The 22,662-nt window shown below is 43.5% G+C and overlaps 1 protein-coding gene across 1 annotated transcript in view; it reads right to left on the reverse strand.

The window, feature by feature from the left end:
• Nucleotides 1-59: 59 nt before the first annotated feature.
• LOC139210081 (serine/threonine-protein kinase WNK2) overlaps nucleotides 60-22,662 on the reverse strand; it is a 42,051-nt gene continuing 19,448 nt past the window's right edge. Inside the window, exons 7-30 of the mRNA XM_070840046.1 lie at nucleotides 21,456-21,732; nucleotides 21,255-21,370; nucleotides 20,002-20,916; nucleotides 18,276-19,358; nucleotides 18,158-18,196; nucleotides 17,441-17,635; nucleotides 16,826-17,257; nucleotides 16,081-16,380; nucleotides 15,825-15,868; nucleotides 14,619-14,778; nucleotides 14,411-14,527; nucleotides 13,378-13,548; nucleotides 13,056-13,107; nucleotides 12,691-12,789; nucleotides 11,473-12,281; nucleotides 10,960-11,017; nucleotides 10,782-10,855; nucleotides 9,946-10,610; nucleotides 8,475-8,701; nucleotides 8,058-8,282; nucleotides 6,662-6,760; nucleotides 3,736-3,780; nucleotides 2,911-3,215; nucleotides 60-2,772 (exon numbers count right to left, since the gene is read on the reverse strand). Of these exons, the coding sequence (XP_070696147.1) occupies nucleotides 2,422-2,772; nucleotides 2,911-3,215; nucleotides 3,736-3,780; nucleotides 6,662-6,760; nucleotides 8,058-8,282; nucleotides 8,475-8,701; nucleotides 9,946-10,610; nucleotides 10,782-10,855; nucleotides 10,960-11,017; nucleotides 11,473-12,281; nucleotides 12,691-12,789; nucleotides 13,056-13,107; nucleotides 13,378-13,548; nucleotides 14,411-14,527; nucleotides 14,619-14,778; nucleotides 15,825-15,868; nucleotides 16,081-16,380; nucleotides 16,826-17,257; nucleotides 17,441-17,635; nucleotides 18,158-18,196; nucleotides 18,276-19,358; nucleotides 20,002-20,916; nucleotides 21,255-21,370; nucleotides 21,456-21,732 (6,858 nt within the window). The 3' untranslated portion in view covers nucleotides 60-2,421. The remainder of the gene's footprint in view (nucleotides 2,773-2,910; nucleotides 3,216-3,735; nucleotides 3,781-6,661; nucleotides 6,761-8,057; nucleotides 8,283-8,474; nucleotides 8,702-9,945; nucleotides 10,611-10,781; nucleotides 10,856-10,959; nucleotides 11,018-11,472; nucleotides 12,282-12,690; nucleotides 12,790-13,055; nucleotides 13,108-13,377; nucleotides 13,549-14,410; nucleotides 14,528-14,618; nucleotides 14,779-15,824; nucleotides 15,869-16,080; nucleotides 16,381-16,825; nucleotides 17,258-17,440; nucleotides 17,636-18,157; nucleotides 18,197-18,275; nucleotides 19,359-20,001; nucleotides 20,917-21,254; nucleotides 21,371-21,455; nucleotides 21,733-22,662) is intronic.

The following is a 22,662-nucleotide window of genomic DNA, read 5'->3' on the forward strand; positions in this document are numbered from 1 at the left end:
TAATCAGAAATGTGCTTTTAATATGTAGTCTTTAGAAATAAAAACAATGCCACATACCATCAAGCACAAAATAATATTTATTTCTCTCTGAACATCCAGTCTGTGATTAGAGTGCAGCAGGGTAGGGTGGGGTAATGCAGTGGGACATACAGCAGGCAGAAGCAATCCCACACAGTGTAAATACAAGCCTTTGACAGTCAGAGCATATTCACCAGGGGGCAATGTTGTCCAGAGAGGAGTGAGATGATCAGAGGAGGATGAGGAGGAGGTGGTGTCAGCGCCGCTCCTCCTCTGTGCATTTCAGCTCTCTCTATTTGATCACCGCATCCACATGAATATGCCAACAATAGTTACTCCCTCCTCTGCTCCTCATGAGTTAGCAACGAGGGAGGTGGAACAAAAACATACCGGGTACAAGTGACAGAGAACAGAAATCTCTTACTACTGGAAGTATTTCACCAAAGCAGAAGACTCTGCATAATATCCTATAAAAGTCCAATTCAAACCGAATTGATGGAATAATATACATTAAAGCAACCCCTCCACCACCGCCAACACCCCGAAACAGTCAAACAAACAAAATGTACAAATATAAACTACAAGAAAACTGTACAGTTCACAGCTTGGCAGGATTGGGGTGCTGAAACCTTTCAAATGTGTTGTGGAGATGTGAAATTTCTAACCATAGTTAGCTGTATTGTTTCTCTTTGCTTTGTGGAACATGAAAAGTTGGCCATGCTTGTCAGTGATTTAAAAAAAAAAAGTACAAGCGGTGAAACCCACTATATACAGTGTAGGAAACTCTTAAACATATTTTAGAATTAAGGGAGACTATATGTTGTGCAAATCTCCCACACCAAGTATCATTTGAATTTTGCAATATATTAATGAAAAGAAAAAAAAAGGCTGTCATCAAAAGCAACCTGGGAAATAAACACAACATCAAAATTTCAACAAGGCAATAACACTGCTTTGTGAGCTTCTCAGTTAATTGAATTCGAGGAGGTTTTTTTTCCTTTATTTTAAGTACCATCTTACGTGAAAAGAATGCTTTACTGTACAGTGGAACCACCTCAGACGATAGCAGCATCAAAAATCAAGCTTTACACAACAAATAATTTAAAAACGTCAGACTCAGACTGGTGATTGCACAAAACATTTTACATACAGTGTATGCCGTGTTTAGGACAGCCAAGTTGAAAGACCATTTAGCCGTAGTGACTTCAGAGTTTGGTGGTTTGTAATGGTTATACTTTGCCCGGTAACTTTTATGTGTTGCTTGGTGATTTGTAACTTTGTTCAACTTTTCAGCTTGCTCCTGTTGCACACATCAGAGATAAGGCTTGTGGCAAGGCCACGATCAAAGCTTTGTGGAGGGGTTAAATTGCACTTTTAAGCCTCAAGCCTTCACATATTAATTGCTACATTCTGATCAGAACACTACCAGAGGCATATACTGTAGAAAGACCTATGTACAGTATATACTGCATGGCTCTGGACACCGCCTTTTCCTCCGAGCACAAGGCTACGACACTGCCAGCTCTTGTGCTGTCCAACGCGTCAGTTCTATCAAAAAGAGGCCGTGTCCAACTGAACCATTTGACCTGAAAGAGTGGATTTTGGCTGCTGGCGTAGTTTTTTTTTTTTTTTTTTTTCCTTTCTCTCATCAACCATTTGTTTCTGCAAGGCAACGGTACATCTCCCCACTATGGCATTCCATCTGTCACAGGGGTGGAAAGTAAACAAGGGTTAAAACATGATTTTATTATTTAAATAAGAGCATATGTTAATAGTGCAGTACTACAAGGGCATTCATATGTAAACCAAAAACAAAAGTGTCTGTAATGCATTAAAAAAAAGACTGCACTCAAGCTACCATCAAATAAAATAACTTGGACGCAGACATGCTTTGTTTCACAGAAGAAAAAAAATCCAAAAAAAAAAAAATCTATAAATCAATGTTCAAGGCACTACATTCCTTCAAATATCTCCATCATAAATACTGTCCTGTTACTGTATCTCAAACCACTGGCTATTTGGATTCCAATGTAGTGTTTAACATGTTCGTAACACAGACAAAGGCTAAATCAATGTGAAAACTGCAGTAATAGACTAAAAGAAATAAATGAAATATATTTTTGTGACTACAGACAAAATGTCTTGTATGGCTGAGTTTAGTCAAGACAGAAGCCAAAAAAAGCATTAGGTATTCAGACATCCATACTTAACATGTACTGTATAGTATACACACATATATACACTCTCTCTCTCTCACACACACTCTCACACAGTTAACTACAGATATAGAATATCAATACTCGCGTCATTATTCTTACAAGATCAGATTATGTACACGTGTGAAAGAGCCAGAACAGAGTGGACCATCCTGCCCACAGACACTAACAAATTATAGTTAGCAGATTAGGTAGTCCTAGTGGTTTTCGGACAGGGGCCATTCTCTGGCTCGTGCATGACCAGAGGGTAGGCTTGGATCCCTGGGTTTGCCATTGTGGCATAGGGCATCATTCTTGCAGCACCAAGCAGGCCTACAGGACCCATGGAGCCTACAGGACTGGGCATGCCAGACCACTGCTGGGGGTAAAGAGGACCAGGAACCATCCTGCCGTAGGAGCCTGCTGGCAAAAGGTACCCAGGAGGGAGCATTGCTGAGGAGTTGGGAGCTAGGGCTGTGGGCATGCCAGGACCTAAAGCAGCGGTCAGGGGGCAGGAAAGAGGCAGCTGGAACTTGCTGGGACCAACATGGCATTTAATCTGAAACAGAAGGCAGCTGTTGTAAAAAAAAAAAAAAAAAAAAAATGTCCATAGACTGCCTCATAAGTACGTCACAGATCACAGTACAACCAAAAACTGGTCCATAATCATCCATCCCTGAGTGCACATTTCACATACCTCATGTTTAGCGGCTCCCATGGGTGCCGCTTTTCCTTCCAGGTCCTGCTGGCGCCTCTGCTGTTTGATCTGGTTCAAAGAGGGGCGTGGCTGATTAGCTGCTGCGACAGTCTCCTTCGTCCAGTCGTCTACCAGTTTGTGAAGATCGTCAGTGAACGTGCCTCTCTTGTTGTTGCTGTTGTTGGTCTGGACCTGAGCAAGCCGTGTGATTGGCTGAGGAGATGGTGAGGGCGTGGCTGTGGTGAGTGACGGCTGTGTCTGGCTGGCGGCTGTCTGAGCTGTGGTGGTGGTGCTGAGAGAAGACCCTGAAAAGACACAGGGGTCTTAAAAATCTGGCCAGTTCAAAAAAAAAAATTGACAGTCAAATCAATTGGCTGCTGTACGGCGCAATTTAAGGGACTTTTGAGACAATTAACCTATAATGTCACCTCCATGAAAGTCAGCTTTAAATAGGATAATAATAATTGTTTTGTTGAGGCCAGTGTAAATGCTCATACGGCGTATTTACTGTGACACGTTTTGCCAACAGAGCAGCCAAAGGATTACAACATAAATGACTTTCATGAGTAATTATAGACAAATGAAATGTTTGATATGCAAGCAATGACAAAATTCAGCAATCGAGACATCGACACCGCCATGCAAAACAACAAAAATGAATGCAACAATCGGTAGAGCACCCACATTTTCAACAGTAACTGCCACAGTTTCAAAGTGACAAAACCAAAAAAAAAAGAAAAAGTGCACATACAAACATAAAGAAGACTGAAATAGTGAGGACAGAGTAAGAAAGACAGAGAGTAAGAAAGTAAATGAGATAGTTACTACTACTGCGCTCTTTGCCTAGACATAGTCGTTTCAGAGTGGACCCTATAAAAAGGTAAAACAGCACAAGACAGAAACAGTTAGGCCAGGACACACTGCACACCACAAGTATGTGGACAAGCTGCTTCAAAAGCACATTCAGCTATCAAAACAATCGAGGAGAGAGAAAGAGGAAAAGGAGGACATGGGGTTTAAAAATCAGTGAGGAGGACTGGAAGAGAGAGCCTAGGTGTTCTCTTTAAAATGGGCAATCATTTGAAAAGTTGACTATTAGGAGGTGTACCTGACAAGCTCAAAGAGAGAGAGCACACCTAGCCATGGTTTGAGATGTTGCCCTTTCATTGGTTTCTGCATTTCTAGCAACCTTATGAGGATGAAGACCATCATATGTTATGCTGCCTTGTAAACTGACTTACTGAAAACAACTGTTCTTGTCGGTTGTTCTGTGAACAGTGTTTAAATGGAATTTGGTAAAATGAAGTTGTTACCATCTTCATCACGTTTACAAATAAAGAGTCTACTAATTTCGATGCATTTGTTTGTATGAATCATTGGTCCACTGATTGAAAGGGAGAGACCATGACGAGATACTAGTGTTTTCTAAGAAAGGAAGACTGGAGCCTGGATTAAAAAGAGATCCCTTTGTCGATGTGAGAATGCCTGTGAAATAAAACGTGAAACCAAAATAAAATAAAACTTCAAACTGAAAGAGCACACAGATACTAGCTGGAACTCATCAGAGTCAGCACTTGTCAGAAACATGCAGGTAACTCAGGAGAGGTGGAAGAAGGGAGGGAAAAAAAAAAAAAGTAGTAATACTGATGATACAGCCCTTCATGTGGCGGAGCAAGTGTCCTTCAGTGCCCTGCCTGGCGCCTGCACCATGCACGTCTTCTCCGTCCAAACATGAGGGACAGAGAGAGCTCTCCTCTACCACAGCAAAGGGCCCTGCCTACCGGGGAGGGGAAGGGCTGGGGGGCTGGGGGGGGGTTCTCTGTGTTAGTATACAGAGGATTTACTGAATTGGGCAAAGTGCCCTGACTTGGGAGATGTTATACAACCAAAATTAACAGTGGGTGGAAACACACAACAAATAAATAGGGTATAAAGGCGTTGGCATTCTCTCTAACACACACACACACACACACTTGTACAAACAGGCACACTGTCTTATTTTAGGTCTGACCTCAGGCCCATGTTTGGAGAGAACTAGCCCCAATGTGCTCGTGGGGTCTTTTTCTTTTAAGCCAGAAGCACGGCACAAAGCGTTTGTATGAGGGGGAGGGGGCATTACGCCCACAAATGAATGGTTATGAATGTAACTGTGGTTCTGTGAACTGTGGATGATTGCCAGAGGGAAGACTGTGTAAGGTCACTTGCAGCCTCTGTATTGGAGGCCACACACATGAATCTGTAGGAGGCATGCACACGCTGGAAATGTTTCCTTTTCATTCTTCGTGCCTAAAAAAACTAAATGGTGGCCACTTCATAGAGCCATAGCTACGCTTTTTGTGCTACTTCATTCGGTCTGCTTTGTGTTTTTTTCCTGACCACCATTAACTGTGCCTCCCACCTAGAGGAGTAATGGAAAAAAAATTTAAGGAAGTGTTACTCACAGAACACTGTGAGGGTGTCAGTAAGGTGAGCACACACTAATTACACTGTTTCAGTGCACAAATGTTGATGTTACATAACTATCTAACGGGACAACCCTGCAATGCAGACCAGGAGGTGGAAACGCTCTTGGAGCTGTGGTCATGAACAATATTTTTAACATTCAATTTGGAAATCCAGTGTTTTGATGAGGCATTCCCTCCTTTTTGAGCGTGACATAAAAACAAATGAGACTGCTAAAAAAAAAAAAAAAAAATCAATGTAAATCTAAATGCCTGCACAAGGTGTGGCAGGTCTGAGGTTGTCCTGCAACTAAAGACAATGCAAATAGGTCAAAAAATGCTGATTAAAGTTGAAAATATTTAGCTGTCAGCATCAAATTTAACACTTTGTGTTGAATTTGCAATTCTGTTAAACATGTGCGGATTGCTGTCTACCAGTGTCTTTCTCTATTCCACCACTGGAGGACACCAAAGTTGTATCGAATATTTCAAATTCTAAATGTAGCTGCTTTAATCAAGTTCACACAATGGAGATAACTGTCCACAGATATCTTATATCAGAGGAACAGGATGAGTTTATCATGCCAATAGTATCTTTTCTTAGCAGAAACTTGGTGAGAATATGGTGTCACACTAAAAGCCCTATTTATATTGGGAAGGGATCACATGTTTACTCCTGTCCAATGTAAATACAATGATGTTAAACTAAGAGTTGTAATAGCCTTTTCAGATCAAGTAGGTCCAGGGTTTTAAATAAAAGCTGATCCAGACCTTATAGCACCAGGGGGTCTCAGAGTTTACTAATGGAGGGCATACTTACTGAGCTCTTGCAGAAAGTGACAAGACTGGCAACCAACAGTGCCACTATCTGCCTTTATGTGCCACAGTTAATAAATATGATAAGAAATATGACCCTGCTTCATCGATGGCATGGCGATGAAAAGGAAACACTTCCTGGCTGTACAAGCCTTTGATACTGGTGGTGTGTGTCATGTTAGCTAGGTTGAGCTGACTTTGTATATTTGAGGTTTGAGTGCCAACATTGTGTGTACATGTGATGGACGTCCTCTGGCGGCCAGAAAAACAAAATCATACTGGACACAAGCTTTGAGGTCTTTTAGGGAAGGGGCGAGTGGCAGGAAAAGGAAATGGGATGTATGTCAGGTGGGGAAGCCTGTGAGGAGGGTGACAGAAGATCCACTACTTTACATATAAATAAATTTAAAAAAAGGTTGATAGAAGAGAGAGGCAGGTTAAATAAAGAGAAGATGGAAATGAGTGAGGGGAAATAGAAAAGAACAAATACAAACAGATGGACAGAGACACAGGTCCACTGAGGAATCTAGTGCGTGGTTTGCTACTAGATTTATAGGTGACTCTCTCTGACGTTTGGTGGTAAACCGTCCAGCCTGTAAAAATGAATATAAGAGGGAAGAAGAGAAGAAACAAGAGAGACACTTTGTAAAAGTGCACAGAGACTCGGATGAGAAACCCCCACCATCAAAAGCACCAGCAAAAGGATACTAAGGAGTGCACGATATGCAGGATCCCACTATCTTATCTGCTGATTAATGGGAATAATTACAACTGATAATAGACAGCTTTATTAGGGGAGCCGGGAAAAAAATAATTATCAGGTATTGTGGTTGTGTGCTTAAGTTTTGACCTTAAGTTTTCTTTGTCTGCTCATTAAATTATTGTTTATTTGAAGGTATCAGATGTATTTAGAAGTAACTTTATCATGGAAAATCACTTCAATAATAATTTTAAGTTATTTTACTCAATGTATCAGAATCATTAAATAATAACGGTTCAAACAAATTAAAATAAAATGAAACATTTGAATGCAAGAAATCAGCAAGTTATACACAAAAAATGAAAGGTTCGACTTCGACTGAGGTTTAGAGCTGAAAAAAAGATAGTTTGAACTAAAACAGTTCAAAGTAAAAAAAAAAAAAAGGCAAACTGCTCCTGCTTCATTTATAATGAGGCTGTGGTCACAAACCAGTATTTTCCCTCTCAATGTCATCTCCAAAATATTGTTTGCAAACTACAAAATGAGCTGTCAATTGTCAGCAGGTGTTACTGACTATCAGAGTAACACAGCTCTTGGTTTTTAAAATAGTTTTACAATGTATCTCTCTCTACTTGTGAACAATTGCAGTGACATAAAACACAACTTGGTTAACAACTATAACAAAAATACATATTTTTATTTACATTTATTTTTAATTATTTATCATCAAATCCTTTACCTCTTTACTGTGGATTATAATAGATTAACAATCATTTTCCATGCTTTCCTTTATTTTATGTTTTATTTTTAGCACCTGCGTGTGTGCCATTTTTACATCAAGTTCTTGACATAAACTTAATATTATCTCACTATTCTTTCTTTATGTAGCACTGGGGCAAAATATGGCAAAATATGACTTGAATTTATGTGAAGATGTGAATTCAGAAAGTGAACTTGTTTTAAAATGTTTAAACACTGAATTTAGTAACAATAAAAAAGAGGTTGTCCTCTTTGTGTTTGTTATCTTTCAGGGCGAGACTCTTGATCCCTCAATTTGCAAAATGTTGTCCATGGACAGTATGGACAACATTAACACTGTTAAGCATTTACCTTGGCCCTAGTGGCCATTTTGTCGATAGTATGTCCAATCGACACACACATCAGCATGCACATGAACCTGTGATGTGTACCTTGGCCAGGTGGCGCTTGGGTGGCCATTCCGTCACTGTGTAGCCCAGCGTAGATGTTGTCTGAGGAGAAAGAGCCCTTCAGGGAACAGGGTTGCTGGGTGTGGACCTGCTCTGGGGCGGTGCTGAGCTGATTGCTGGAGCTGGCGCTGCCACTGGAGTGGGCAGAACCATCTGACAGAACTGAACTTTTAGCCGGGGAGCCGGATGAACTGGCAGCACTCTCACCTTGGTGCAGAAAAAAACAAAGAAAAAGAAAAAAGTGTGAGTCAGAGTGAATCATTCTGTGAATCACACACTCCTACAGTTTTCTGATCCTGGCGGCTTTTCTGTGTTTTCTACTTCAGACTGAAAAAGCTCTCCCATACACACAAATCATTGCATAAACCACTTATCACCTCAGCATCCCAACCCACATACCTTTCCTCTCCGAGGAGGTGTTAAGATTGTTTTTGAGCTGCTGCACCATCGGATTGAGCAGTTTTCCAGCCTTCAGCTTGTGTTTGCTGGCCCTGCGCCTGCGGCCGCTTGGGGGTGCAGCATGAAGGAGGCCGACATTTGGGGGCAGTGTTTTGCCCAGCTCCTTGTACAGATGCTCAATCTCATTCCTCTGGAACGCCTGCAGCTCAGAGATCTCCTTCATGTGCCTGGTGGGTAGGTACAGGTACAGGGAGGAAAAACAGGGAGAGATCTTATAATATTTCTGACAGCCTGCTAGTCAGTTTCATCATTATTTCTCAAGTATTCCTTTAGTAATTTATTCTCCATATAGACCTCCGTCATCAGGGCTTGTAGTTATTATACCTGCATCAAGGGACATGCTCTCCTGATTCAGGATTTCTGAGTCATTCAAAAAACTCTGTGCTGTGTTGACCTGACCAGCAAAACTCAGCTTAGTGGTATCTACATGATAAATTCACTGAAAATACTGAGAGTAGAAAATAAAAAACAAAATGCACAAATAAACATTGAAGCTTTAAATGAGGTCTGTGCATAGGAAAATAAACTTTTGTGATATTATATTATATTAAGAAAATGTAAAAATGTGTTAGTTTACTGTTACTAAGATCACAGTAACATTGAGCATTTGCTTCCGGCAGCCAAAAACGACTTTGAGTTAAAGCAATGAGTAACATGTTGTTCCTGGGTGCATCAAAGGTGTATCAAAGTCAATTAATCCTCATCTTATTTTTACTATTGTGACAAAACGAATGCCACAATTTTAGCATGACCTGTGTTGTTGTTGATATTTCTTTTCACATCATTTCAAACCATTACTTTTGGATCTCTGCAACAAGAATAGAAAAACATTGTGTGGGAGACACAATGTTACAAAACCTTTACATCACACTTATTTTTAAGTGTGATGTTATCTTAGTAATGTGATACCTAGCTAATAATCAAATAAATTGGGAGAGAATCTGTCTCCCAATTAGTCTCCTGACTATCAGACAGACTCATTTAAATCATGCACTTCTGATGACTATGCAGAGCGGCAAACCTACACATATGCTACCAGAGAACTGTGGATACAGTTGCACTATTTGGTTTTATGGAGAACATAAATGATTCCATTTAAATTCACACTCTATTTACCAGTTGTTTAACTAATAATGTTATACTTAATGCTTGGTTGCAGCTATGGGTGACTGATGTTGATTGACTTTTGGAATTAAAACACTTTTGCAATTAGAGGAGGCAAAACATGATAATTAAAATGTAAGCATGCAGTACTGTAGGAAAATGAAAAATCACTTCTCTTTTTTAAATAGATGCAGCACACTGTAAAGTCAAATGTGCAGTTTAGAATTATAAGTGAATGTATCACTGCTGTCAGACTATGCAATTTGTGCAGCAGTGAGTGAGTGCGTACGTGTGTATGTTACTTTACTTTTCTCTCAGTTTCTGTAGTTCCTTCCTCATATCTGCATCCTCAAACTCAGAGTCATTGTCACTGCTCATGTAGGACGAGTGGGCATGTCCTGCCGAAGGCGAGGGAGCGTGACCATTCATTGCCACGGGCTGTCGGCATGGTGAATCAGAGCTCTGCTCACTTTTGCTCCTACCAGAACGCCGCAGGAAGGCCACTGCCCTCTTCATGAGGTCGCTTCCACTGTGCTCAGACAGGGCATGAGCTGGAGGAGGGGGGTGGGCTGGAGGAAGGGTTATGCTGCTGCTGTCCTCATCTGCTGAATCAGAGTAGAGGTGACATGACTGGCGGTAGTGGTGATGGGTTGGAGTGTCAATGGTCTGGGCCCGGGGGATGTGGTGTGGGGTGACATCGGGGCTGGAGGTGGGGGTGGCCTGGTAGAGGTTTGGTGGGGCAGAGTAACGTTTATTACTGTGGGGTTTGGATGTCGCTGCATTCTCATTATCAGCTGCAGCTGTCCCAGAGGACCTGTTCACAGTCACGCAGCCTCTCTCTTTCCTGGATGGTGCCTGGGTCTGGCTGTGAGACCCTCCAGAGCCACTGGAGGGTGCTGGGGAACTGCAGGTGCTGCAGCTCGCCTTGCTTTTCTCCAAACGACAAATGACATCCGGTGGAGTGGGGATTATCTGGAAGGAAGAGAAGCCCATGTTCATAACAAAATTAGGGTCCGTAAACATTATCAACTAATGCAGTCTTTAGGCAACAAACTGGACTCGGGACAAACAATGGTTTAAGTCATGACCTGTAATTGGCATTTATAATGAGCAGATTTGCCCATTTTTAAAGTGTATTCTTACTTGAAAACGGCTTTTGGAGCTATATGAACTGGAGCTGGTGGTCACATCTCTTGTGTTTAGAATCCTGTTAGTGGCTAAAAAAAACAAATAAAACAGAAAGAAGATTTTTCAAAAATGATTCTCAAACTTTCATGCAGTATTTATGGTATTTGGACATAACATAAATAATGTTAACTACCTGCCACTGCAGAGTCACTTAGTGCTCCCACACTATCTGTGCGCTCAGGAATCTGAGGCTAACAGAGAAAAAGAGAAGGGTATGTGTGTGGGAGGTTGCAATCATTTGAATAATGGCAAGTGGTAAATTGCTAGATGCGCTAGATCAGTGCGGTAAGACTGACCATTATCCTCTCCTGACCTCACTTTTGTCTGAATGAGTCAGACCCTGATTTGTTTTTGGTAGCAAGCAAGCACACAGAAATACACACACAAAATTAAGCTGCTTGAAGAAGAGCTCATGATGAATTATCGTGATGACAGCAGTAATGTTGTTACCCTCCCCTCCTTCAAAACACAGTATTGGTCTCGCTCTTGGTCAATGGTCAAATCAATGACAGTGCAGGGAAATGATTCAATGATGCTGCCATTAACTTAGCTCTTAACCAATGTCTGTCACCAATCAACTAATGTCAGATCCCCCCACCCTCCCCCTCTCCCTCTCCCTCTCTCACGCACACACAGTGTATTTTACCAGTGGTTCCCCTTTTTTCTTTGTAAGTGCTCCCTCTGTGCTCTGGCCGTCTGAGACTGGAGGTGAGCAGACACCCTCTGCACTGGAGGCCTGGAGATCAGACGCATTGCTGGAGGACTGGGAGGGAGCATGCTCCTGGTACAATAGGTTTCTCAGTTTCTCATCCAAAGTCTTGATGGTGCGGTCAACAAACTCCACCCTGCGTGGTCCCTCACTGTCCGACTCTCCGGGCCCCCCACTCGCTGGCTGCTGGTGGCTTGACGACTGGGAGTTCTGGGCGGTCTGATGTGCTGGACTCTGGGGTTGGGACGTGACTGTCCCAGGCTGCATGGGTGTAGCATAGGGTTGCTGCAGGACCACAGACTGGTGTGAGGCTAGCTGAGGGGGTAGTTCTCCAGTAGGACTGGACTTCTGATTGGGCTGATGAGTTTGAGAGGAAGCCAACCCACCAGCTGTTCCTTTATCGATAGCATTCACCTCTAGCGAGACAGGTGGCACAATAGCGCAGCATGGCATGTCCGTTACCATAGAGACAGCGGAGATGCAAGGCTCCTCCACAGGAAGGGAGTTGTGATGGCTGGCACCAGCAGCAGCAAATTTAGTTACACAGGGCTGAGGCTGCTGGATCCGAGCTTTGTCAATGGTTTGGTCTTGAGGTTGCACTGAGGTCTGAGCTGCAGGGGGCAGAGAGGAGGAGGAGGACCGACTTTGGGAAGATAAAGATGTGACTGGGGTAGTCACTGCCGTTGCTGTTGCCGTTGCCGTGCTGCTGTTGGCCCTGACTGATGACGAGGCAGACATTTCAGATTCTGGAGAAATAAAAAGGTTAATTAGGAGAAGGAAAGATGGGGAGTTAAACAGCCAAGGCCATGAAGAGGAGGAGCCAGGTCCTGTGGGTGCCAGAGTGTTACATCATTGCGCATCTTGCCCCATCAGGCTCTGTCAGCTGGAGTATAAAATCCTGCCCTTCATTTCTGCCTAGAACCACTGCAGCAGTGCTCTTATATAACTGACCCCAACGGATGAACTGCATAGACGCACAGTCTAATGCATGCGCTGCGCCTTCATAATCAACAGCAGCAAGTAAGACATATGTTTCACTTTATTCTATAAACAATATATTCCTGGCAGAGAAAACAAATCCACACATTAAAGAATTTCTTTTAGTAAGCAGTGAATCTGAAAACATGAACAAAGCATTGAGGATACTCCACATACCCTGGGCTGTAGAGGTGTGAGATGTAGTCTTCTCTTTGTCCAACGCAGGCGTCTCAGCCACAGGGCAGATAATAAACCAGCGCTTGCCAGTGTGGAGGACTGTCAAGGACATTAAGAAAAACTCATAAATCAACATCTACTATAAAATTCATTTAGTAGAAGAACTAAATGTACCGGCAGACTACAGACTGCAAAATTCTAAAAAATGGGAAAACACAAACATGGTAATTCATTAAATCATCTTCATTCCAACATCACACCATAACATGCCTCTTAAGAATGCACACCTGCAAAGAAGCAACAAGAATTGAAAAGTGAATTTTGTTTGAACAAATATGCAAGTTCCAGGTTGCTCATAGTCTTACCATTCTGCTGGTACACCAGCTGTGGGGTGCTGGGTGTGGAGGCCTTCAATCCCTAAAGAAAAGGAAGGATTACTACACAGATTTGATACATGTGCATCAATTTAATAGACTTTTAAAAAGGTTTTTCCAACCAGCAAAAGAGCTATACCTCAGAAATAAATTCATTTAGATCAAACTGCCACATCAGCAAGAATGGGATTTTTGGCAGCGTTGCATGCAAAGTCATCTTGAGAGTGCTGTCAGGATGATGTATCAGAGGTAGAGACACTCGTGGACAGATTGCGCCACTGCAACTATTATCTGTCGACACTTCCTTTCTCACCTCTGTTCCCAGTGTGCCAGCTCCTTCACTCTGTTTGGGACTGCCTCCCTGGTCAGAGTTCCTCTCACCCTCCGTGTCCTCACTCAGCATGTCCTCAGCCTTGTCCACAATGTCCTTCAGCTGCTCAATGAACACTTCTTTTTCTAGAGGCAGAATGAAATCATTCTCCACCTGAGGAGCACGATGGAGAAAAAGGCGGCCAAAAATGAAATGCTTTACCTTTATTGCAAAGTACAGATGTATAACAGGAACAGCAGAGATGTTAAAGGGCAAAACACTGTAAAGAGTTAACAAAATGACTGAATTCAAGATATATTCTCTTAATGAAACTTGCTGCCAACATATAGCAAATGTTTCCTCTATTTAATTCAAAGCTTAAGTAAATCCAAGGACTACATTTGCTCTCTGTCCCTCTCTCTCTCTCTCTCTCTCTCTCTCTCTCTGTCCAACCTCCACCCAACACGGACCCTGACAGAAGCCGGCCACATTGAGCCTGGGTCTGTTCGAGGTTTCTTCCCGTTAAAGGGGAGTTTTTCCTGCCACTGCTGCTCAATATAATATCTGATGCTTGCTCATGTGGGAATTCTTGAATCCTTAATTTTGAATTCCTGAATCGTTGGGTCTCTCTCTAATTAAAGAGTTTGGTCTAGACCTGCTCTTTATGTAAAGCGTCTTGAGATAACACTGTTGTGAATTGGCACTATATAAATAAAGACTGATTGATTGATACATTGGCGTCATTTGTTAGATTTATTTAGTGCTTACGTGTTAAGCATTTCACACCATAAAAGGTCATTAATATATTGCTTTAGTAAGCTTCACTAGTAGGTATTGATAATATGAACTGGGATTGGAGGAGAGAGAATGAGCAAGAGAGAGACTGACACAAGATTTTTGCTGCATTGCAGCTGAGAACAGCAACACTGGGAGTTTCACAGTTGTAAGCTGTAAGAAAGCATCTCAGGCAATGCACAGCTTACAGCACACTACAAAAACCTTTGCATCAATTCACATGGCAGTCATTTTGTCATACCATGTATGTAGCAATCTCTTCTGGAGCATCTCCATCCAGGTCAAACTTGAAAGTGACCATTTTATGGTTATGAGTTTCCAGCTGACACTCCACCATCTTATCGCCAGTGTTACATACCTGCAACAAGAATGGACACAGTAAACACATTGTCTGCTGTTGCATTATTGCTGAACATGTGCCTGTTATGTAGTATATTTTGGTTACCCACATTGAGCATGCTGAGCTTTGGCCTGCTAATCTTCTCTTGTCGGGAACGAGTGCGCGTGGACCTGCGGTGGTGTTTGCGGACTTTCCCTTCACCTTTGCTGCCATGGGTCCCCTCATAACCATCACTCATCTCCTTCCCTGACGTGGCATCAGAGTTGACACTGCTTTTGGTTAGAAAAGGCAAGTACATCAGTCTAATTACTGCTTTATTCGTGGACACCTGAATACCGAACACACAGGTCTACATTTACTGTAGGTTAACTATTGTGGTTTCAAGATCAAAAGTTGTACTCAGTACCAAACAGGAAATAACACGTTAATACACATAAACATGTTCAAAACTGTTATGCCCAAACAGAAATAGTGGATTGACAAAGGGAGTAACTGTAAATAACTTTATTTACGGTTAGTCCTTGTTAAATAAAAAGGAATTCTATACGTGAAATTTGAGATAAGAATCTCTACCGTGCCGCAATCTTCTGGGTGCAATGGGAAGAAATCTTGTATTGGATATGGAAAGAGGCTAATGGTCTTTACCTCGGTGAAAAGGTTTTGTAAAATGTATCACTGCTCTGGAATGTCTGCAGGATTTGGCAAAGTCAGATTTATCTGCCATGGGTGATGATGAACTTCACATGATCTTAAGGGAGATATAGATTTGTGGTGGATTAGCTATCTGCTATCCATTACGAAGAAACATCTGAACTTTCTGAAATTGAAGGAGTCTTGGCTGTTGCTTGTTCAACATGATTCGAAAGATCAACAGATGTGTTCATCAGAGAGCAATCTGGTTTTACAGACATGTTTGCATCTAGCTGGGAAAGCTGTCCTTTGGTCAACACAATGCCAGAGAAAGTTAGCAGAGAGTGCTCTCAACTAGGTCCACATAACACTTTCTATTCGAGATGAAAATACAAGGTAGACAAACAATGCAAGCTTCTCCTAGGCACTCTTCAACTGTGTAAACCATAGTGCTTCTGATTCTCAAAGTCTGAAGTAAGAAAGGACAAAAAACTGTTTGAGACTAAATGCGTTTTGTCAACATTCACGTCACTGCTTATCAGGCAGAGTGTTGCCCTAGAGATTAATATCCCTTTGACAGCACCTGAGAGATGGCTGAGATTACTCTCATCCAATATGCATTTCTTAGAATTGCAATCACTGACTTGTTCCCTACAAAAATGGCTGAGTGGAAATATACTAGTACCTGTCATAGCTCTGTCCTCCGCTGTGTTTCTCTGTGGCTTGATCCTACAGACAGAAAAATAAAGAAAAACAGAGGGACTGAATAAAATAGAGTACCATGTATCAGGTACTTCATTTTAGATTATGTTCCCCACAGTGAAAAGGAAGTACAGTGGCTCGACATGTGAGTGCACTGGTATCTTTGCAAAACAAGGTGGGCAGAGGGGAGAAATAAGCAGTGACAACCAAAAAGTGTGAATTGAGTCATGTGTCTATACCTCCATGTTGGTCTCTGTTGGACCCTGACCCGCAGCTCCTGTGAGAGTACTGAGGTGTTTCTGCTGAGTCATACTGGAACTGGCAGACCCTGATAATGCTCTAAGAGAGTCAGAGTGCTGCAGCACAGGAACCTGGCTCTGGGCATGGACCTGCGGGGGCAGCTGGCATGGGTTCTTGTTGTCCAGCTGGGCAGCAGCGGTGGCTGTGCCAGGGTCTGACACACTCTGCCCAGGTGAGGAGAAGACTGTAGGTTGGGTGGGCAGAGCAGCCTGGACAAGCTCAGGATGGCTGGCCTGAGCCTGCTGAGGAACCTGCTATAAAAGACAATGAAGAGAACACATTATTATTATTCTTATTCTTCTAATTATACATAATTATGTCATCTTTGAGGACTATGAATCTTTTGTAGACATTTAGAGATATTTAAACCTTTGGCTGTAATGCATATTTTTTTAATAAGAATTCCTCCAAAAATACTCTAATACTACAGTATTTACATCTATGAAGTGGAGTGTGTATAACAACAAGGACTTGAAGTCAGAATAATTAAGTAATGCAAATTAAATGGTTTAACATATAAACATTCATTATTATTCAGCAATAGAACAACAGCATAGTGAGTTAAAAGCTAAAAGCTCTTTTATGATGATGTAAAAACAGTGCCAGGGATATTATCACAATCAAAGGTTCCAGTTCACACCTTCTTGGTAAACATCTATATTCCAGTGCAGCCATCATAATTACCTGTATGAGAGGCTGACTGATGCCATTTATGGGAGGGTGTGTGTTCTGTGACGGGGCAGTGTGTGCGTGTATGGGGTGGGTGGTTATTGCCGATATAAATGCTGATTGTGAGTGAGGAGCTTCAGATCTAACACTCTGCTGCAGAGCAGCTGTGGGCTGGTGGTGTGGGGAAGTGGGTCCCACCTTAACTGGCATGGGCGTGGGGGAAGGTATGAGGGACACTGGGATAGGTGAAACTAATGCATTTTCAATGTGCAGAGGAGAAACTGGGGAGGCAGAGGGGGTCACAGGCAGAGCGTGTCCAGGAGAAAGGAAGATGTGATTAAAAGAAGAGGAGGTTGAAGGGTGAGGGGCAGAGTAGGAGTGAGGGTAGGAGGATTCACAGTCAGTCACAGCTGTCATCACCTGGACTGTGGGATACTGTGAAGGAAAAGTGAAGGGAAAAGAAAAAAGGAAATAGAGTAAAATCAAATAATCTAGGGAACAAAGTTCAAGCATAGGAAGACAGTGCATCAAGATAACTTGCTTTAAGTCTATATTGTTATTCGTCTATATGATCCAAGCTAGAAAAAAGTCTGCTGAGACGAACTGAAGACTGACTCAACAAACTGATACCTGGGATGAATGTGTTGGTGGTAGAGAGTTTGAAATTTGCAGAGGTTGGAGTTGCTGGTGGACAGCGGCCTGAGCCACTGACTGTTGAGGAGGAAGTGCCTGGGCTGGCACACTGGAAGCAGACTGGCTGAGACTCTGCCCATGGCCATGCCCATCCTGTCCAAGCTGTGAAATGCTCTGACCAGCAGGAATATTCTACAGAAGAATAAGGAAAATATGGACAAAAAGAGGGAGGAAGTTCAATAACGCCAGGGATTCCAATTTAATATCTCAGTTTGGAAATCTGCATTTCCTGTTATTGACCCAGATCAGAATAGCTCACATTTTCCATCCTGTCCCTAAGCCTGGAATAAGTCTGAATCTGCTGCACATACTGGAGCAGTGCGTACCACAGACACAGAGCAAGCCTGGGAGGGCTGGCGGATGTTGCAGCTAAAACCACTTATTATTTTCATTACTGTTTCCATTATCTCTCTGTTGGCTGCTGTCCGAGGAAACTCCTGTATATTGGGCTGTTCATTTTTTCATCCAACCTACTGTCCACCAAGACAGCTGCTTCCACTTCAGCTGCACCACATAAAACCAGGCACCATAATAGAGAGTACCTTCAAACGAGCGTGGCCATAAATAAGGTTAACTTGTTCAAATGCATTTCTTTCTGTCCCTCCAACATTGAGTCCCACAGTGACAAGGTGTGTTGAGACAAAGGCATTCTACCTGATTCAGGAAAGCAGCGATGCAAAGATAGGGTTGAAACTGATGAAAAATGAAAACAGGGGGAGGTCAGAGGAGGTAACACAAACATAAAATTCAAAACTTGGGCACTTTGTACCACGTTGGTTATCACTATATAGTACATTGTAGCAAGGTGGCATACACTCACCTGTTGGGTGATATGAGATGGAGCAGTCTGTTGCTGCAGCACATTCAGGGCAGATCGTGCGCAGCTCTGAGAGGCAGCGTCAGTTAGACCTGCAGTCGGATAACTCTGGTGAGTGGCTGGAACCTGCACAACTGGGGTTAATGTAGGGTGAGGCTGAGAGGTTGGTTGGACTGTTGACTGGGACACATCCTGGTTCTGCTGTGGAACAGTTGACTGCATGGCTTGCTGACTGTGCTTCTGTAGAGCTGAGGTGTGTACTTGCTGACTACTGGACTGAAGACTTTGAGACAGTTGTTGTGCCACTTGTTGGGGCATGGTATGCAGAATTTCTTGGCCATGCTGGAGTAGAGGCTGAATATAAGTCTGCCCGGTATGTTGTGTTAGTTGTATACTGGACTGAGTATTTTGCAGTAAGGGCTGTTGGTGCTCTTGCTGAAAGGGTATCTGTTGGCTGTAAAGTGCTGGTGTGGAGGGGCTCTGACCAGGCTGCTGACTTGGCAGTTTCACTGTGGCTTGGACCTGTTGTAGTGTGCTGGGAGCTTGTGCAGGAAGACACTGGGCCGTGGCTGCCATAGCTGGGGCTACAGATGCAAGAGGGTAGTTTTGTGCTGGCTGCGGTGCTTGCAGGGTGGTTGCTGCTGCTGCAGTCTGTTGTTGAACTGGAGTAGGATATCCTGATGCAGAGTGAGCCTGATGAGTTGGGGCCACACAGTTCTGATTCTGTTGACCTTTCAAAGGAAAAGTTGAAGAGCTCGCTCCTGGATGTTGCTGTTGGTGGCCTGGTGCTTGGTAGCCCTGTGCAACATGTGGTGGCACAGCTGATGCTGGAATGCTTGCTGCAACTTGGGATTGCTGCACACTGTTGACTGAACATAGATTAGCTGGTACTGGTGTTGCAGCACCATGCTGGCCAGCATATGGAGCTGCAGGGTAGCTATGTCCAGGCTGGAGGTATTGCAGTGGTGATGGTACTGCTGCGCTGGAGGAAGGTAGGCCTTGGACAGATTGTTGATTCTGGTGACCTGTCGAACTGGCCTGGCGACACAAAGAACAAAAATTATAATTAGACCCTCTTGGGAGTGAATTTTACTGGTCAAGCATAAAATCCCACACACAGCTATTAAGTGTTCCAATTACATTAAGTCAAACCGGATGAAATATAATGAGAGGATGAGGGACAAAAATAAATGAGTGAAACATCTGTTTCAACAATGAGCAAGCAGTGACAGGTGTGCGCTAAAATAAGGACACAAGGAAGAAATGGGAGGAGACACTGAGAGGAGAGAGATCAGACAGCTACCCCTTCTCCTTCAATTAGAGGCCATCTATCCAAGGCAAGCTAAGGAGCAAGACTGTTGCAGCATGGGGCCAGTAAGCAGAAAAGGAAAATGTTGAAATCAGTCAGTTCTAGAAGGGATTAATTAAGATTAATCAGCAGGGAAATGTGATCTGTTAGAGACTGCGTTATTATCCTTCGACAGGAGCAAGCTTATGATTTTTAAGAGGACAATCAGCTCTCTAGGCCTATGTAGCCAGCAAGGCTCAAGACAGTGGACAGGTGATCAGACCAGCTCCATGCAGAATAATGCTGTGCCTCTTACAGGCAGGGAGAACTCAGTTAAGCAGGCGTTGTCCCCATATGGGAAACTAAAGCAACTTGTCAGCTAATGTGACCTACCCCTCCTACAGCCCTGGTAACTTGCTGCTCTTCGGCAAAGAATCTATCCCCGCAGTCCTGGAGGGATTCTTGGTCCCCAACCAAACTGCCACTCAGGAGATGACTCTTCAAGCTGCCATCTCTATCACTGCAGGCAGGCCTGCGGGCAGCTGAGGAGTGCAGCAAAGAGGCCTGGGTGGGTGTGGTGTGACAAGGGGCTGGCTTGCGGCTGATTATATTGAACAGGGACTGCTGAAACAGTGAAAAATCTGAACAATCACTTGATCCTTTTGACCGTCCATAACCAGGGGGAGTCAATGTTCCACCAGAGAACGGTTGGTGTCTTAAGTCACATGGACAGAGATGTGTTGGCATGACAGAGGGATGGCGATGGCTTCCTTCTCGTGACTTTAGAAGTAGCAAAGAGATGCAGGCCTGGCACGAGTGGCTTCTATGCATTGCAAAATGGTGGCTATGATGAGAGGTTAGACTCAGAAGACTACTAAGGTCTGAGTGCCTGCGTCCACTCGGCACCGGCATTGTTAAGTTCTCACTGATGACCTCTGATGAGGGTCTGATGCCGGTGTCACTACAGCGGCGGTACTCAGAAGGTGAAGACAAAGGGGAGACCCGCGGCTCTGGCAGAGCACTATGGGAGGGGAACTCATTCTCAGCCTCTGAATGAAGCTCAGAGGGGCTGAGTTCTGACTTGTTCTCTGGTACTGTGGGAGTGGGACTGATTGATCTCTGAGACTGAATGAGCTCATGGAGTTGAGCAAGGTGGTTTGCGCTGCGAGTGTCAATAACAGGGGCACTTCCTCTCCGGGTTGCAGCTCCTGAACGAATCCTGAGCTCTGGGCTCAGCGTTGCCCCCCATACTTCACCCTTTTCACAAGAGTGAGGTCGATCTGTCAGGAAAGGGCTACTGCTCGGGCACTGATTGAAGGGCAACCCAAAAGAAAAACACACGTTACTCAAAATGAAGAGATCATAAACCAAAAAAAGAACATATGATATATGATGATATGCGGATGAACAAGCTTGCCTGCAACAACACATGAATGCATGAGAAATACATTTGCATGCAATGTGCATGACCGATCTGCAAATGTTCAAAAATGTGTACGCATGTTGACTGTGCAGATCAGCGCGTGGATACTGCGCCTGCGTTCAGATCCGAGGCCATGTGATCAATGACTGCTTTCAAAGGTTGCGTATTTTAATAAATCTGAATGTATATGGTCCACCTGTGTGTGTATGCTCCTGATACAGACCTGCTGTGTTGCCATAGTAATAGGCTCCAGCAGGGACTGGTAGAGGACACTCTGCTGGCTGCTGTGGGAGTCTGAGTACACAGTGGAGCCCATGCCACTGTCAAGTGTGCTGTCTGCTGCAGAGACACACAAATCATGCACTCATAAAAAAGTCAGATATTAAGCTCATGTGTGTCTGAGAGGTGGAGAACAGAATCTTACATGTCACTGAGGTGGCACTGGCTGGTAGGTTACGCAGCCTGTTGTGCTGGTCTGCCTCTGGCTCTTCGGGTTCCAGCAAAGCCTGTCCTACATGTGCAGCCCCAGCAGAGATGCCCTGAGATGGTGTCATCTGGACCCTGTGTCCCCCTTCACCTTGTTCCACTGCAACTGCAGCAGACACTGTTCTCTCTCTTCTCCATTTGATCAGTGCCACGCGGTCCCTGATCGACTTTCCCACAGTTTTAGCATCACTCTCGTGGAAGAAGCCAGACTCCACCTGACAAAGTAAAGGGAAGAGCATGACTTCCAGGATATTTTTAGCAAGGAGCATGTGAGAGAAGAGAGGGCGCATTAAAAAGGGAGTCTGCGAGAGAGAGAGAGAAAGAGCAAGAAAAGGAAGGAATAGAAAATCTATTTTAAGGGGATCAGAGCAGTGGGGAACTATTCCCTTTGTAGGCAGCTTGGTTCATTGTTCACAACAGAACTGTCTGGCCATCTGCAAATGAAGAGACAATACATAGAGCATATTTTGTACAAGAAAAACTAGCTTTGTCTCAACACCAAAAGGGGAGAAGACAACATAGAACCACCTATAAACTGGCTACAGAGCTTTAGACCCTTTCCACACCATCGGAGAGACATGATGAGGGTCAGTTCAGCAGTACAAGATAGCAGTACTAGTCAGGCCAATAATGCTGTGCAAATTAAAACTAATGCCATTTAAATAAAGCATGTTCAGCAACTGAAGCATTCATCTACTGTGCAGCATAAAGTACAATGTGCATGCATAGCATAAAATGTCTTTCAAAACATGTGAGACTAATTGGGCATCATTAACACAAAGGCCTGAACAAAAAAGGGGGATCCAGGTCCATCAATGCAGATAAATTATATATCTCATGTTTGTAGAGACATCACTCATTGGACTGGATGAGGAGTGACTTGACATGGGATCATACTGGCTATACAATCTCATTGTGCTGTTGGTCCACATGTCTGTTCTCACGGCAAACACAATTGTTACAGAGAGGCCTTGAATTTTTTTTTTCCCAGCTTCACAGCCCAGTCAAAGCCAAAACAGTACAGACAAATGGAGGGAGAGAGCAGACGAGGAAGAGGGAAGGATATGTGTGGGAGAGAGAGTAATAACAAAAAGGAAGTCACTGGTTAAAATAAAAGACAAGGAAAGGAAAGCAGGTCCTGACTC

Source organism: Pempheris klunzingeri, chromosome 11 (assembly GCF_042242105.1).
Source record: "Pempheris klunzingeri isolate RE-2024b chromosome 11, fPemKlu1.hap1, whole genome shotgun sequence".
In the NCBI taxonomy this organism is placed as follows: domain Eukaryota; kingdom Metazoa; phylum Chordata; class Actinopteri; order Acropomatiformes; family Pempheridae; genus Pempheris; species Pempheris klunzingeri.